The sequence below is a fragment of the Manduca sexta genome, chromosome 26 (assembly GCF_014839805.1).
Source record: "Manduca sexta isolate Smith_Timp_Sample1 chromosome 26, JHU_Msex_v1.0, whole genome shotgun sequence".
Classification (NCBI taxonomy): domain Eukaryota; kingdom Metazoa; phylum Arthropoda; class Insecta; order Lepidoptera; family Sphingidae; genus Manduca; species Manduca sexta.
Genome location: NC_051140.1, coordinates 10,842,969 through 10,861,159, shown reverse-complemented (window position 1 = coordinate 10,861,159; position 18,191 = coordinate 10,842,969). Strand labels below are relative to the sequence as shown.

Below are 18,191 nucleotides of genomic sequence, written 5' to 3'. Positions count from 1 at the left end.
TAATCAACGCGAAACTTGCCCCCGCCTAACTATGCGGGCGTTTGACAGCTGATGTTGCCGCCAATGTACTGAATACGGCGAATGTAATAATTATCTGCTCTGTACCCGTTGGTTTTGCACGAATAATCTTGAATAACAACATGATGTTAGAGATGCATCAATATTTGAATTGTAAAACATTTATGCCATTTCGATATGATAATTACAAAGCTATTCCAATTATGGATTGTGTTTAATGTGTGCCCGACGGCCATTGATTTAACTTGGTAATGAGTTCTCTTTTTGTTATATTTTTATTGATATATTTTTTATAATAATATTGTATCAGATGATGGGAAAATATTGAAATATGTACAAAACTGAGCCAGAGATCATCAAAGACAAGAAGCACTCCTCAACATTGATGTTTGATATTTCAAAAGGCAAACCGCGACAACTCAAGAAATAAATTACCGTTCATAATAAACGCTAACAAATCTGCTCAACTATTAAAGAGCAAGCATCGCTTAACAATATTACCGCAATGTTCTCCAACATTTCATTAAGTCACCTTTATTAAGACGCCAAAAAGACGCGATTTCACGAAATGATAACTGAAAAGTCGGTCAAGTTTACACAAGTCGGATTTCTTACTCGGCACACCACTTGAGTCTTAAGGAAACTAATCTCTTTGAGACAATACTCCAGCAATATCTTTGGTTTACGACGGCCGCACTGACTAGATCTACAAATATTTGAATATTCCTTCGTTGTGCCACCCATTGTCTAGGTCAAACTAATTTTGGGACTCTGTGTCGCAGTAATCTAATTTTCCACTGAGGATATCAGATTAATTCACCCTGTTAGCCGATCTATTAGGCTTGTTTACAAATTAATTGTCATTTAAATATTATATGATACTTTGCATCGTAAATATTCCTTGAATGTAGCTAAATTTTGTATCGGAAAACTATACATTTTTGTGTGTTAAAACATATTACAAAAATCATTACGGTACTGTATTTTGCAACACCTAACATAAGTGTTTACGTTTATAATGTATGCTAATAGAATACATAAGTATTATCTATAAGAGTGTAGTTCTTCTACATATTCTATTGCAAGTTCGTTTTTTATGAACTTCGATTTAAAACCCAATAAAAACACTTTTTCGAAAACAACGAAAAACCTCAAAAACTTACAGCTTATTAACTACAACAAATAGTGAAAAATGAAATTCAGTACAGTTCACTACAGTAACCATACGTAAAATACAAGAAATAGTATAACCAAGTCGACAAATAAAATGTAAACAGATTGTATCAAAATACACGACAAAAACGGCATAAAACCGCACAAGAACCATTGAAGAGATGATAATCTTATTATGCAACGATACCGGTAACTTGAAGGGAATAACTGCACAGAGTATGAAAATTATGTTAAGTATCGCATAAAGTCTTGCTTACCTACGAACAACATAAATTTTCGCGATATAGCCTGAAGATTCTTTTATATGCAATATTCCAAGCGTAAGCTCTAAATAGTTGTTTCTATGAAAATTATATGATTTATTGTACAACCGCGGCTCGGTTTGCATTTTTATTGTTGATTTATGTTTGAAATTAAAATGAATGATCAATTTCCTGCGGTGTTTTTAAACAGCGAAAATAAATAAATTCTTTTTAAAACATTTTTAATATGCAAAGGTGTGCCGCTCGGGACATGTTTAACACTTATTAAGTAATGTCTATTTTTTTAAAATCATAGCTGGAAAGAATTAATTGGTCACTGCGGCATAATTTTGCATTAATACAAGAGTACTGGTGGTATGCAATATAAAAAGTAGCGTGTTTCAGAGCATAGCATAATACCGATGCTTGGCAGTTTTATTTGGCAGCGGCGCGTGTAAGCGCGTCACGCTCCGGCGCATCGGCTCCGTGGCTCCTCAGCGAGTCATACATCACTTAGCCACCCGGATCGGAGGTCGTTCGCGTGCGCACTCCGCCCAAACTTACCTGCCCTCGGGTATTGATAATTTGGATATCGTGTGGTTTAGTTTGTAAGACGGTGCAATTTTTGTATCAAGATTGGCTTTCTAATATATAAATTTACGGTTTCAGGTGTATTTGCCTTGTTGTTTTAATTAGTTTTATAATTACGATATATTATATCATTTGCATAATATAATATGTTATTTGCATAATATAATATGTACGTCTATGCTAATCATATATACACTTGTCTCAATATTTTTGGTAAAAAGTAATAGTAGTAATAGAATTTAGAACATTTTATTATTTTTTACTTTTCAACAAACATAAAATATTAACTAATATATCAATTGCCAAAGCTAAAGAACCAATCACACCCAACAAGACTGATGCAAGTCATAAAATAATGTATAACAGCGTAATTGATTAAACAACGCTTTTGATCAACGTCACACGCAATGGCATTCAAAAATTTCGTCATTAAAAGTCAATTGAATTTACTTGTTTTTATTTGTGCGGCTGCGGGCAACGCGACAGCAATCAGCTTTCGCAATTACTATTCGACTTTCAGCGAAAAAAGAAAGTGCTGACACTTCGCTAGCTGATGATGTCTGACTATTGGAACTGAGTCTGCCCACGTGTTTAAATAGCAAGTATACATGCATGTGGTGCATAACCCATGTCCTTATCCAATAGTAGACATAAGCAATAAACTATGGTTTGTCACAACTTTTTTACCTTTACCATCTTCATAGCATATGTTGGATGTTTATAAATGTATTCTATAACTTTGATATTTAAATGTTAGACCCAAACTGCGTGTTTGAATCTGGCCTGCAAAATCAACGAATGGGACAAATTTGCCCAACCATAACTAATAAACTACTAAGTCATTGTATCAAAAAATTAAGGGAATGTATTTCAGATTCGAGTACAATAATTCATTACTAGAGTTAGCAGAATTATCCGCAAAATACTATTTACAGAATCTATCTTTTACAGTATATGCATAGGATCTCTGTGGGCAACAAGTAAATAACTAACACCGTTTAGCCACCATTACAAGCGAATATACAAATTGAATTCAGTTGGGTCAACCATTTGCAATCCAACTAACTATTAGATGTCGTACAAAATATTGCTGATTCGAATAAAAAACCGATTACTATCTCACTTTGATGTTGTCGGAGGAAATGAGATCTGCTTCCGATCCGCGAGAAAAGGGAAAAATCTCCTTCCTATTTTGGGGTTCTGCGGCTATTTTGCCGGAACCTATTAATCTTGCTTCAATATTTACCTGCCGATGGCGTCAGTCAGTCCCTTCCAAGTTTAAATGTGTTCAAATATCCCTTTTAAATGTAACAGATGGATATATTTAGAGATCACTTGGTATTTTAAAGCTTAATAAAATCAATTATGATGTACATTTTGTTTTATTTTTCTTTAAAAAGAGTCCTTGAGAATTAGGTCAAAATACAACACCTAACAACTTTTGAAATAGAACATGAAACGATCTTGTTTCCGAACTATTTTATGGAACAGAAAACAAAATTGCATTATATTAAATTTTGTAATATTAAACTGAATAAAAAGTCTAATAGAAAAGAAAAAATATAATACACTGTGAAATTCTATACAAACGTCATACTATAATAATTTGCACCAGCAAAAGCGAACTGAATTAAAACTAAAAACAAATTTACACCATCGCTTGCGGAGTAAAATAGGTTTTTCGAAAATGAGAAATATTAATTGTATTAACTATCTACAGAACCATAAGGTTTAAAACACATTACACAACTGACTTATTTTTTAAATTTCCCCACCATTGTGAAGAGGACGGATGGCGCTTCATATCAGCGTTAAGGAGCCGGTGTCGACTTTTGACCGTTTCGAGTACCGATCTAATTTGCCGAATCGCGGAAGCATATGAAATTCGATTCGCTTGAACGAAAATACGTTTTAGGGACATTGAATTTTAATGTGGGCTTGAGATAAAATAATGTAAATATATTCAGATTTGCACAGTATACTAAAAATAAACTTAAAAAATCATTAATTAAACAGTACCTAAACTAAACCTTATTACGTAGAATATACAATTACGAATATAATAAGACACACACCACAAATAATGGTATTAAAATACGAGAGTATAAAACATTTATTGGTATCTCACTTTTCTGGAAAATTGAGTTATGTAAAATGTTCTCCTGTTTTAATGATCAATCAAAACGTAATTAAAGTTTCATATAAGCAATCGGGGCAAGGCGAAATGATTAATTAATACTTTAAGAAAAAGTTCAACCGCTCAATTAAGAAGTATGTCGTATTTATCAATACGGTAAAATAAACAGGGGAAATATTCTAAAAGTATATAGGGAGTTCGTATCTATATATAATTTTATAAATAACATACCTTGGAAATAAAAAAACTGTCATTCATAAATTGAGTAATTCAGTTTTGGTATAAATGTTTTCGTCGAATCACTTTTTATATGCTTCGCAAAATTTCCTAATCATTATCTTGCATATGATTGATGAAGGAGGAAGAAGCAAGAGAAGTATGCCAGAATCATGCAAAGTCTCTTCCTTCCATAGCCTTCACTTATGGGATAAGAGCGTGATACTATGTAGGTATGTATATGATATAGTCTTAGAAATCAATTATTATAATCATAAATTGCTCAAGGCTTTTGTACTTTTTCCTACGTGGCGTTATCCTCACATTTCCAGGGTCCGACGTAATGAAATTATTTTCTGCCTTATATTTTATCATGATAAATTAAAATTACGTCCTCAAAACAAAGGAGACAAATCAAATTATACATACAATGAATCAATCCCAATGTGACGTCGTCTCAGTAAGTTAAACGCAGAAAAAAGCTAGGATTTGTGAAAATATAACTTTTCCCTAACACAACGTTTTCCTACGTTATTTCCACGGCAGTCACAGGTGAGATTTATCTTCGGATAATTGGATAAAGAACGCGTTTGCGAGAAGTGATACGAGGCGGAAGAGCGGGGAGGCTGGGGGTGGTTGGTCGGCGAAAAAATACCAGCAATGATCTCGTGAATGTAAATTCTATTATTACCCGCGAGATCGTTTTACAAAAGATTAAATATAAGTTATTAACATCTGTGTAATGCTAAGTATATTTTCCGTTAAAAAATCCATAAATAAATTGTAATTCGAATCATAGTTTGTCTATTAAATATTATAATTCCACTTCCTATATATTCAGGTGAAAATTTATAAAACTATACAACAGCCAGTTATACAAAACACACATAAATATAAAACAGAATTCAAGAAAACACACTTCCTAATACGAACAAATCAGGTTAAAAAACACATTTATAAGTTAAGACAGTATACATAGTGAGAAGCCAACATAGAGAAATGCATTAGTTACGTGACACAGCACTAAGTAACATCTAAGTGCAAAACTAGCTTTAACCACTGACCACATTAAATTAAATCTGTCAAACATAGATTAAAATAAGACACAGAGCAAACCGCACACTGTCCAATTCCATTTGTAATGAGCTTTTACATGTGTGGCATTAATATAAATGCGGATAACAACACCGACCGCGAAACGTTCATTTAATATGAATATTGATATCACTATTGCGAATATAGAGTCGTAAATGTCCGTCCAAACACGATATAAATTATTTCATTACATGTGATGATTATGATAATGTTTTTGTAACTCTAATATACATTGACTTATGAAAGTTAATACCATATTAAATATTAATTAAGTATTGCCGTAAAATAACAAAAACAATACAAGATGATACCATCTAACTTAAATTAATTTTTAAGATAGAATACACCACATGTAAGCATAGATGAAACAAAAATACGACACAATACGTAAATTCAAAACTGCGCAATACACGATGGTTGTAAGTATGCGTGAAGTATTAAACATTTATATAAAGACATACAAGCCTACATCACAAACACAGATAGCATTGCATAAGTAAGCACACATAAAACATTACGACAGTGAGAAACAACATTATGTATAAATTATTTTACAAAGGTGCCAAATGTACCTACTTGTCTCAATTAAATTGCTGAATATTTCTAATAAATGGTTAGTGCTTACTGACGCTACGCTAACAATAGACAACAACCTAAATATGAACAAACCAAAAAGTGCCTCTTACAATCGAAACAAACACTTAGGGTGCCTTTACCGAATAACTGATTCATATTGCAGGCGGTAGAGTGATTTAGAGATGTATTTACAAAGTGAAGCCCCAAACACACGAAAGGGTTAGCGTGGCGTAAATTGAGAACGGTGAATAATTCATAGATATTTTGGTATTACCTTGACCATTTCACGTAATGCGACGGTCAGCCGCTAGGCAGGAAGACTTCAGGCCCGAGTAACACCAAGCGATACTTTAGGCACTTTAATTTTATTTACACTACTTGTATTTATTTGAGTGTCTTTTATTGTCTTCGTGCGCAGTTCGGGTTAAAGCAGGTCCTGGAAATTAATTCGTCACGTTAATAACATAAAATATTGTATACTCAATATGTGGATTACTTCTGCTAGTGTGCTAATACGCCAGTCGACTGATAGAGCTTATGCAAGTGCTAAAAGCACCATTTAAAACTCAGTAGCGACATCGTAGTAACATTAAATCGACGGTGTAATTGGTAACCAATTTAGTTGGTCCCGAAGTGGATGGATATTGGCGTACCCACTTTCTCTTTTTTTAAGCGAGTTTCGAGTTTGCTCGTCGGAATTAGTTTACGCCGACGTTTGATCGGATATTCCTTTAAAGAAGTTAAGCGTCGGTGGCAGATTATTTGTACTGTATAACGCAAACAAGCTCCAAGTATTTTTAAATGTAATCGAAACGGCTAGTAATTTGTTGATTAACGCGACCCGGTTGCGTTTGGTAGGATCTGTGTCAAGTGATCACTCCACAAGAAATCTTGATTGGATAGATACAAAAAATTGCTACAATTTTAATAAAATCTCGAACTATATAATAATAACAAAAAACGATGGTTATTATTAAAATATCGATTTTGTATGATTGGTTCGACATTATATTCAAGGTTTTCTGAAAAGTTCTAGTAAATAAATATTATTAAAAGTAAGAATAATTTTACAATCCTTTTGGTAGGCCCTGTGATAAATGTAAACCAGATTTAAAATCCACCAAATTTTGATAGATAAATCGTTATATAGAAGTGTATAAGGTATTACATAAAGCTATTTTTATATATGTAGTAACATACTTTTGCAATCACAATTATAGTATCTAAAATATAAGATTATTCGATCAGCAGTACCAATATGATTTTTGCTGCAACATATTATGCGGAATCATTTTCAGTTTTCAGCACAAAAATTTTAACGCCCGTAACTATGTCAACCTTTTAGTTCACCGTTGATTGAGTGTTATTGGGTCCATTTTGGTAAACTCAGATTACATCCCTACGTACCTAGTTTTTATAGAATGCTTAACATTCCTTAAGATTGTGTTGATCAATATTAATTTCTATTCATAAATTAATGGTTTCTGTTCGAAGCCATGTCTGTACTATAAACTTATTTGTTTGTATTATGTATTAGGATACGATGAAACTGACATACGCTATGCGTAAATGTCCCTAGATTAAATGAAGAGAAAAAAATGGATGGTGTAGTTAAATCATAATTTTATTACAGAAAATGAAAGCCTGTTCACAGTTCTAGGTGGCTCTGTTAGGTAATAGTTAATGAATAGATGTAGCATTTACAACTGACCAGTAACATATTTGTGTCTCCATTCAGTGGTAAATAAAATATATTATATAACCCTATACGCTATTATATACATCTTGCATTTAGTTTTAATAACCAAAAATAAAAAAAGCGTTATCTGCTACCGTTACTGAATACAAAATTTACAATAAAAAGTAATCAAAAATAATTTCTGCGTAAGCAAAGTAATTTTGTTCAAGAGTAACATTGATTTATAATTCCAGTTTTCTGGCACCCATTAGTCAATTTATACAACTTGGTGATTTTTAATATGTCTTATTCAATAATCGTCTCGCATGCTCATTGATGAATGTCAATCTGATGTATGATGTGATGTATAGTATGTTTCTTACTAAATGTCCATATTTTATCTAGGTTTTTTAATTCTATTGCGTCATAGCTTTGTCATTTACATATAAATAAAAATTCTAACTGGACAATTGTAATATTTTACGTTTTCTATACACACTATTTTTTAAAATTTAAAACTATTTGTCATAACTAGTTTGAAGATTTATTACAACTCATAAACATAATGCGTCAACGAATTATGAACAATTTTGTTGTGAAGCAGTTTGAGCTTCTGAAAATTTAATAGGCAAGTCTCACTAGAGCGTAAGTGGCTGTTTACTTCCTACATTGTTGCGGGTATTGTTCACTGTATGTTGCGCAACGTAAAATTGTTTTAAATAAAGTAAGCATAACAAATGGCTAACTTTACTTAGTCTACTAATTGGTTTGGCAAATAAATAGACTAAGTAGAAAGTGTCATACAGGAGCACAGTCTGCTATAGCATCAGCCTTAGCGACAATCTTTTGAATTATATTAGCCATTTTCAGTACATAAAGGTGTTGTTAAGAGCGGTTTCTAATAGACCAGGAGTCGAGGCGAGATCGCCGCAGCGAATGGCGTTAATAAATTTATGAATCTTATGTAATTACCTCAAGCTTTATAATAGCTAGTAATAAATATGAAAGATTGCGTAGGCTCCTCTAAGTTTCAGAATAAAGAATTGCTAATATGACGCTAAAACTTAGACTGACTATAAATATGCGGTGTAGAGCTATCTAGTATGTAGAGCCTATTCTAAACTCTTATTTGTTTTAACAGCATTTATGTAGTTTTGTGACCTCCATAATTGAATTTTTCGTTTTATGAAATAATATATAATCATTTGAACTGATCGTTAATTACTTTAAACTTTTGATATAAGTATTTGATTTATAGATTAAACATATAAACATTTGGTATATAACATATTAAGTATCTTAAATGTCTAAACAGTTGTCATTAACATTGTATAACTCATAATATCATCAATGCATTCTGGATGTATGGTGAGGTACTAAACATACGGTCTAGGGTTAGCAAAAATGCTTTTGCAACATTGGTGTTCAGTTTTCGACACCCGGCCATATAAAAATGATGACTTCATAAAATCGCGTCATCTGTAGTAAAATATTCCTTTTTAAAATAAAATTGAATTAGTTTTAAAGATTCTCTATTTCTTCGGTAGTAAATGAGTAATAAGAGCCGCGCTAAAGTTTTGATTAACTCATAAACTTTAACTAAATTGAACGATTTTTGTAAGGATTTTTTTAGGACTTTAAAATATTATTCAATTAAATTTAAAAATTTACGAAGTAGCAAGTTTTTTAAGTATTTTTTAAATATTATTAATTGATATAGTTTATTATGTATTTATGGTTCAATGTAATGAGATTAATACTCAAATAAAGTTTCAAAAAATATTGTACTGCGTAATGTGTATCCAAACTAAAAAATCGTCTTATAACACAAACACGTTTTTATATCCGAGCTCTCCGTCCACAATCCATAAACTCTAATACAAAAATGTCAATATCGCTACAATCAATTTAACAAAATAAACCTAAACAAATCTAAAGTGCGTTCAACAATAAATACAAATAATTAAAAGAATTTTATCGCGGCTCAGCATCTTGCTAGCTTACTTAATCAGTGGGGGATTAAGTCATATCCGGAGACGGGCCATCGCGGTGCAGTCGGCACGACCGGAAGTCTTACCGCCCGGCCACTTCCGAAACTGGCGGAGGGCAACCATCAAACGTTTATTTTAATTGTTCAGTTTTGTTTTGCTCTGGTTTTAATGTGTTTCATATGATTAGAATTATAATAATTTTATAAGTTATAAAAATTTCATTTATTATAATTTTTAAATTAGAGATTAATAAATGTGATTTCATATTGTTTTGTTATTGGAAAGTAATGAAAGGTAAAACGTAACAAAAATATAAATTATTTTGACATTTTTATAAATCAAAATATCTTTTGATTTTTGTCATCACCGTCATCAGCCCGTTGCAGTCCACTGCTGGACATAGGCCTCTCACAAGGTACGCCACAGAGCCCGGCCTGCTGCTTTATGCATTCAGTCCTTGCCGGTCCTATTGTGTAAGTCGTCCCGCCATTTGACCAGAGGGCGTCCCGCGCTACGTTTGCCAAGGCGCAATTTTTTGTAGTGTAAACTATTGCACGTGGCACGCTCTAGGGGAGGCTTATGTTCAGCAGTGGACAGTTATAGGTTGATAAGAAACTATTGCAGACACTACACCAGTCTCATTTTTCGTTGAAGAAATAATATTAATACAAAAACCGGAAAGTCAAACACACTGCAGCCAGCTTAACACGAACAATATCGACGCAGCCCGCGGACACTTAAAGTATTCATACATCACAAACTGAGCAACTTTTCCCCAAAAACTGACAATAAAACATTTTTCCACAACCCGCCGGGCGACAAAACGAAAAATTTAATTGGTCCCGACAGACATACAGTGAGTACTGCGCGTTCATTTGTTTTATGTCCGCTCACAATATTTGCCTCGACGGATGATTATTGTATGGGTTTAATATAGAAATCGATTTAACCACTAAGGCTATCCTATTTCCTTGTGTCAAAGAAAAATAAATCCTATAACTAAGCATCATTAACATTGCATACTTCAATAAAAATAAATCTAGATACTATTTTAATTATTCAATATTTTTTAATGGCGTGACAATAACTTTTATGAATATTTGTGATAGGTTAATAATGTTTCAATACCTACTAACACCAATATGAAACAGCGCTTTACCGGCATACTTTACCACATAACGCGTACTAATATAATCTAGGGAATTAATGACGGGCTTGCGACAAAAAGCATTGGCTAATTTCTAATATTCATCATTTTATTTAATGGATTTTGCTTTTAAATTGATTATTTTACTATAGCAAATTATTATTGTATTCATTTATTTTTATTTATTAACATGTCACGGTGTCCAAAAATAAATATAATTAATATTATCACAATGCTTACAAATTCGCAAAATATTTCCCATGCACAAAACATAGGATGAGTAGGCATAGAAAAAAATTAAATATATTGAAAAAAAAATGTTTATATGAGTATTTTATTTCGTATTCACAGATTTTTATCAGCTTGTAACTGTATTTACTAAACCAATAGACTACTATATCAATAAAATAAAATACAATAAAATCATCGGGCATTCAAATAATGAAAACATAAAACAAATTCAACCTTTTCAACTCGCCGAAACGTACATTTTTATGATGCAAGGCACATTTTTTTACTATCGCTAGTCTGTACTAGGCTCGTAAATTTGTGCGTGAACCGATATCAACACGCAAACCTCCAATTACACGGATAGACGGTGTTAAAAATTAATTTATATGACATCGCTTACTTTTAACGAACGGCCAGGCGCTGTTCATTGTCAACTGTCAATTTTGTTGAAAAATCCCGTCAAGTATTGATATCGGAGTCACAATGGACGCGGATCAATTCGTGATTGACTGATGGTTCGAAAAAAGTTTGCATTTTAAACAACAAGGAAGGTATAGTTCACATGATTAAACGGATCTACAAGGCTTTTTTAAAAGTTCCTTCTTTAAAAAAACTTCTATTATTTCCTTAAATCAACGCATTAATCAATACGGTTTCTGCAATGAATCGATGACCATTGCATTATAAAAAAATGAAAATATGGAAACCTAGCCATCACTAACTACTATCCACTAAATAAGAAGCAGGGTAAAGAATTTCAATGTAAAAAAATTAAGTAATATGAAAATCGTATACTATTAATTTAATTACATAATTTTATACAAAAGTCTTTTTAATTAAAATGACATTTAATTAAGGCGAATGCCGAGACGTGCAATTCGCCTGGTAAGTACTTTCCCTTAAACAGGTGCAATGCAACCCAGAACTTTAAAACATCAAGTAGTGCGCGGCAGTACACTCGAAACTGAGAATCTTCAGAATATATTTATAAGAAAACAAATTAAAACAAGCACGGAATTATTACTGCAACTGAATAAAATTGCAAGCAGTTGAAACATATATATACGTAATGAAAATAGCGCGACACGTTTAATTTCATTAATGAAAGTCGATTGCCGGCGAGTCCAACAATAATATTTGCGGCGCGTATTCCGTTAAGTGTTGTTAGGCTTGAAACTTCGCCCAAGGCAGTTAAAAAGAGCTATAGCCATCAATTGTCACCTGTAGCAATAATAGGGAACAACGACACAAGTTACCTATTGCGAGAGCCCTTTATTAGAAAACTTTTATCCGAACTACGTACATAGAAAAATAACACTACTACGTGGCACAAATAAGACATAACGAGCGGCAAACAAAGCTGGGATTAAAGTTAACGATAGCCGATACGATCGCTGTTTGCTTTTGTTATTTTGCGATACTTCGAAAGAATATATTTTCATAGTGTTTCCGAGTAATTTTTAGCTTTGTGGCTGCGTTTTGGAGTTAGTAACACACCATGCTAAGTTAACGTTGCTTATCTCGTATGGAGGCGCAATAGTACGGGTAAATCTACTGGAGTAATAATCATTGATTTAACTGAATCTAAAAAACTAGACCTAAATCGTCGAAGCAATAGTCAGGAAAAGTGAATTTCTCTAGCGGGACCCTCATTAAACGATCAGTATATAGGTAAGTCCAATATCCAATTTCAGTTAGGAAGTACTTACCTGTATTTGATAGTGGTCAACACAATTAACATTAGTAATTACACGGAGTAAGATACATTAGCAAATGATAATACCGCAGCTCTGTGGTCGATTCGATATAATTAGGCTATCGTATCGCACTGAGGATGACATCGCGAGGAAATTCATTAGGTCAAATGTTAATTTGTATTGTGTACATAATTAGTGTTTGATACAGCTATAGCATCGGTTCATTGATTGCTTATGTGGCTCCTAACTACAGACCATCTCGGATGAACATAGAGGAATTATATTTTTAGACATAACCGCAAACAGCAAGTAGTAATATATAGTAACAAAATTAAAATCATAAATATATAAACAAACAATAGTTCCAAATCAAACGAAGTAAAGTACAAAAATCACCTTCAACTGAATTAATAATAACTTTTCTCTTATAAGAGGTAATACGAGTGCGGTTGCCGTTCTCAACAATTTTATCGATAAACTTTAGCTTTTAAATGAAACAAATATGCGCAAATATTCAGTTTATTCAAAACCAATCGGTTGATCATTTGCTTTTGTTTGATGTAACTGAATACTTGAGTTTCATTTGCTCGCTGCGGTGGTAATTATGAAAAAGCTCCAACTATCAACTTACCTGTTCTGCGTAGCGATTCCTTGAAAATAAATTTATTTTCTATTGGATTGTTCATTACCATTGTGAAAACATAATGATAAACCGATAGTTTGTTATGATTCTGTAGGTGAATAGCCGATGCTCAAGCCTTGATGGGTAGACAAAACATTTCGCATTTCGGTAACATAACCCACCAGTCGGTAATAGGCATTTGAATTGTGGTTTCGGTTTCCAAATGAGGAGCGACCATGCAACCTGTCTGTTGCCATGAGTGAATCAGTGCTTCGGGGGTGCTCAGACTTCAATACATCGTTCCCAATTGACGGCCATTGCAAAATCAAGTCAGCTTTCATACATGCAAGTATGATAATGGTCCTATCTGGTTACTGATGAAAGCTACGTACGGCTATAAATGCTGGTATTAGGCATATATGTGGATTTAATAAATCGACTGCCATCATATGGAGTATCTGTTTTAACATAAAACTACAGCTTTGTCTTCATTTCTAAAATTGTTGGCACAGTTGCTACTAGTTTGAACATTGTATAACATTTTGTGTAAATGCCTCTTTGCCTCAGGATTTTAATATGTATTTGACTGACAGCTTATTGACTAATCAATAAAAACATACGCCATGTTTTTAAATATAATGGATTGCAGGTCAATAAAATCCTCTAAAATTAGTGTCAAAATCCAATTTTGATAGGGAATTTATTAACTAGAAGTTGGCCGGTAAATTCCATCGTTTAATTAGTCCGAAAAATATTTGTGCCTCTACTTTTTAATGCGACAAAATTTCTATTTACAAGTAAAATTCAAGCTAATAAAATGAATGTGTTTTTAAACATGTAGCATACACAAGGGCCAGAGAGCACAAAACAATATCGATATCGAGGGAACTGCTAGAGGCCAAGCCGGGACATGACGGACGGGCAAGCATTAACCGGTGAGCGTTGCTTATTGCGCCGCAGCTTGCCGCGTTTATATTGTTCCCAGATAATGCCCTGTTATTTAACGTCGCGCCACCGACTAATATTTAGTCGTTTTTTTTCCGACACTCTCACTTCTCATTAGTATAACACCTTGTGTTATTACCATTTAGGTTTGCGGTTCTTGTTGGTAGCGGTGGAGATTTTATAAAGTTATGAGCGTTTAGGAATTTAAGTGACTGTGCCTAAATATGGAATTATGTTCAAAAGCAATGACAATAGCAGGTATAGCTAAATCGTTCTCATACTTGATGGGATAAAAGGCTAGTCTGCCGCACAAATTCCAATTTAAACTAAAAAGCATATAACAGAAACTGTCTTAAGTAATTCCTACCAATGTTTATTAAATTATTCTGCATCTTACCTGATTATTTTAATGTAAAAATTTTAAGATTTCGAATTAAATCAATGTGATATTGTTTTGAGAAATGCTGCTTTCATAACAATGTTTAAAATGCATTTCAAAGTTATGCAATTCTCGTGCCACCTGGTTTTCCCGCGACCTCATTAAACTAAACCTATAATTTTCAAACGCTTACCATAATTATATAAACCTTTGAACCCCAGATACGAGTATCGAAGTTTCGATTTAAGATCAGATTTTTTTTTATTTCTGTAACCTTTGCTATCAAGTTCTTAAAAAACTAATCACCATTCACTCACTCATCCGCCACGTTCGTAAACGTGTAGGTTTTGCTAACGACCGAGTTTTCTCGGAATAGTCATAATACCCATAGAGAGAGTACAGTATCATCTTTCTGTTTCAATCCCATTGCCTGCGGGTACAGAATGAATGGACTGGTTAGACCGAAGTAGTAATAATGTTCTACAGGGAATCGATATGAAACAGGATTTCGGGGAAAACTCAGTTTTCTGGAAATCTAAAACAAAACCTGTCTAGTTTGTACTAATAAAAAGCCTGTAGCATATTAATGATTACTAGTAGTCGCCTAGCAGCCGAAATTCGACCGTCGAATTTAAAAATTAAAAAAATTATTTTTCTCCGCTTCTCTATATGTATAAACTTCAATCATGCCATATCACACATTCCTTCATGCGCGCAATATATTTAAAAGGTTCCCCACATTTTTTCTTCACGTATTAATGTATAGATTTTGGACTTGCGGATGTTTCAGGACGTTAGGGATCTCTAAAATCACGACTCATCTGTTCTTTTTCCTCTCTGCGCGAATAAGACAAATTAAGTAAGTTAATGTTTATATTGCTACGGTCATACAAAGGTTCATTGTTAAATTATATTGATGCTATGTACTGGGTCAAATCAAACATGTAAAAAAAAACAAAGACACAATTCAGGTACCACGGGTAGAGAGAGGTGCAGCCATGGCACCTACTTTTCGTCATGTTTGTTCCGTAGCATGAAGTGATAGATTTCTTTGTGAATATATCGTTCGCTTTAACGGTGAAGGAAAACATCGTGAGGAAACCTGCACATCTGAGAAGTTCTCTATAGGAATTTCGAAGGTGTGTGAAGTCTACCAATCCGCACTAGGCCAGCGTGATGGACTAAGGCCTAATCCCTCTCAGTAGTAGAGGAAGCCCGTGCTCAGCAGTGGGCAAGTATTATAATACAGGGCTGATATTATTATTATTATGAATTGATAGAGCATTTTGAAAAATACTTAATATTATGTTATAATTTTCGACCATATATATTACCATATTATGTTATGATTTGTCACCATAGTTTCTCTAAGAAAACAAATATAATTTAGATTAAAAGTTTTTTATAAATGAGTATACGTAAAACATCGTATATTTTGAAAATATTTTCCGTATTTTATTATTATAATGACCCAAAGGTAGAATACAGTCTGAATTTAAAGAAAAACAGATTCAACCTCACACCACTCCAAAATAGTTTCCATATTTATTACCTATTTCTAACAGAACACAGAATCTTTCAACCCGGACCTAGCAAATTACACACAAACCGTAAACCAATCCACGTTTAGAACTTACTGCATGAATTCAAGTCGGAGAGACCTTTAGGACTCCGCCTATTGATTATTCGGGTAAACTTTAGGCTCCCATATTTCATTGGTTACTTAGAGTTCGGATTTCCTAAATCCAAGCGCTATCGGCTTCCTTAGGGGCGAAATGTAATACCGGCCAATAGGATGGCCTGTTCGATTGAGAATATGACGCATGTACATAAATAAAACGTAGCTATATCCTAGGGGGACGTGGGATAGACTACTGAGCCAAAAATGGACAATTAATATTTTCAACTTCTCCCTATCTTTCTATGTGATTAATTTCGTTGCAGGATAATGACATATTAGTTTTCCCTGTGGCTCGCCGAGCTTCACTGCTCGGTATCATAAAATGCGTGCCACTGCTGATCCTGGCTTATAGGAGTTGTAGTGGTGGTTGTGAGGCCGGGAAAGTACTGAGACAAAAAGGCAATCCCAATGCTAAGGCATGTCATTCTGACTTGTTAATTATTTCTATTTAACTACATTTCTTTATAAAATTATCCCTCGGTTACATACCTGAAAGTCTCTTTAATCATTTTGTGAGAAGTGAATTTAAATTAGACTAAGACTTAACCCCTCTCAGAAGTATACAAAATTCAAGCAAAATATATATGTACTGTATTTATCTCTCAAACAAAATATTCGAACATAAATTCTCTATCAGCAACTATGGAGCATTTATGATCGTAGGGGCCTACGCCGTTCTACAAAACTCGTAGCGTCTACGCGGCGTCGTAGCAGCGTAGTACACATCTAATGAGGGCACTGATATTGTACCCGGCGGCCGAGCGGCCTCTATAAATTGCTTTCATGCATATTTATTTATTCAAATATGAATTGAAATCTCCGCCACTACTCAAATATGGCACCCGTGGACGAGGATTGAATCAACCGGGTAAATTAGCTTGACACGCGGTGTATTTCTCTTAGTTTAGTAAGCACGGTAGCCTCATTATTTTATGTAGATTAAAACCCTATTACACGCTAACACTATATTTGGTAATAAAATATAGAAGTGTTATACTTAATGCAAGAAGTAAGTCAGCAATCGATTGCGCGGGTCAAAACATCGTAGCCAGTGCTGCCGCTGCAAAAGTAATCTATTATAGATTAATTAACAAATTATTATAGATAAATTCAGTCACATCAGTTGCGAAGGGATCATGTAACCCCATTCTTGTCGACTTCCCTTCCGTAACTTATGTGAAATCTTATTTTCATTGGCACGTTTTGCAAACCGTATTTATGTATATTAGAACCTATATGTTGTGTCGGGTTTGCTTTCGGAAAATTATAACCTGCGCCACTGAGTCGCATATACTTAATAGAATAGATTTATTACTGAAAGTTGTTCCTTTTTAAATTACTTCAGTATAATAGTTAGGGTCAAGTAACAAGATACAACTAATATAAACTAGATTTCCTTAAACTCCCCAGACGTTTCGGGAAATTGATCTTTAATGAGTAAACTTATCCATCTCGCTGCACGTTTTTTATTTATATTGATGTTTATAAAAGTGCACATGCGCTCAAAGTTGCTTAATAGTTTTTTGATGACTTCGCCCGCGCAAAACTCAGCACAGGGAAAACTAAGATACGTATTTTAAACTGCTTCTTGTGAATACTTCGATGGAAGAATTCAATTCTTCAAACTGTGTTTCCTAATTGTCAAACTAAATGTTGGGTGTTTTGAATTAATTTTACCTAGTTAATGAAATAAAGGTAACAAAATAAGTAATAAAGTCATAATTAAGACATTAAATGATGCTGTATCTCATTACCTGTTAGCTAACTTGCTT

General features: G+C 33.5%; 1 protein-coding gene across 7 annotated transcripts in view; it reads right to left on the bottom strand.

Moving 5' to 3' along the window:
- The window catches only part of LOC115450613 (polypyrimidine tract-binding protein 1), a 431,449-nt gene that overhangs the window by 213,105 nt on the left and 200,153 nt on the right, over positions 1 to 18,191 (bottom strand). For 3 of the 7 annotated variants that reach the window (XM_037443023.1, XM_037443026.1, XM_037443024.1), the window contains one exon: positions 6,323 to 6,484. The exons of the other annotated variants lie outside the window; for them this stretch is intronic. In XM_037443023.1, coding sequence (XP_037298920.1) covers positions 6,323 to 6,331 — 9 coding nt within the window. In that variant the 5' untranslated portion in view covers positions 6,332 to 6,484. The remainder of the gene's footprint in view (positions 1 to 6,322; positions 6,485 to 18,191) is intronic. 7 annotated transcript variants of the gene reach the window in all.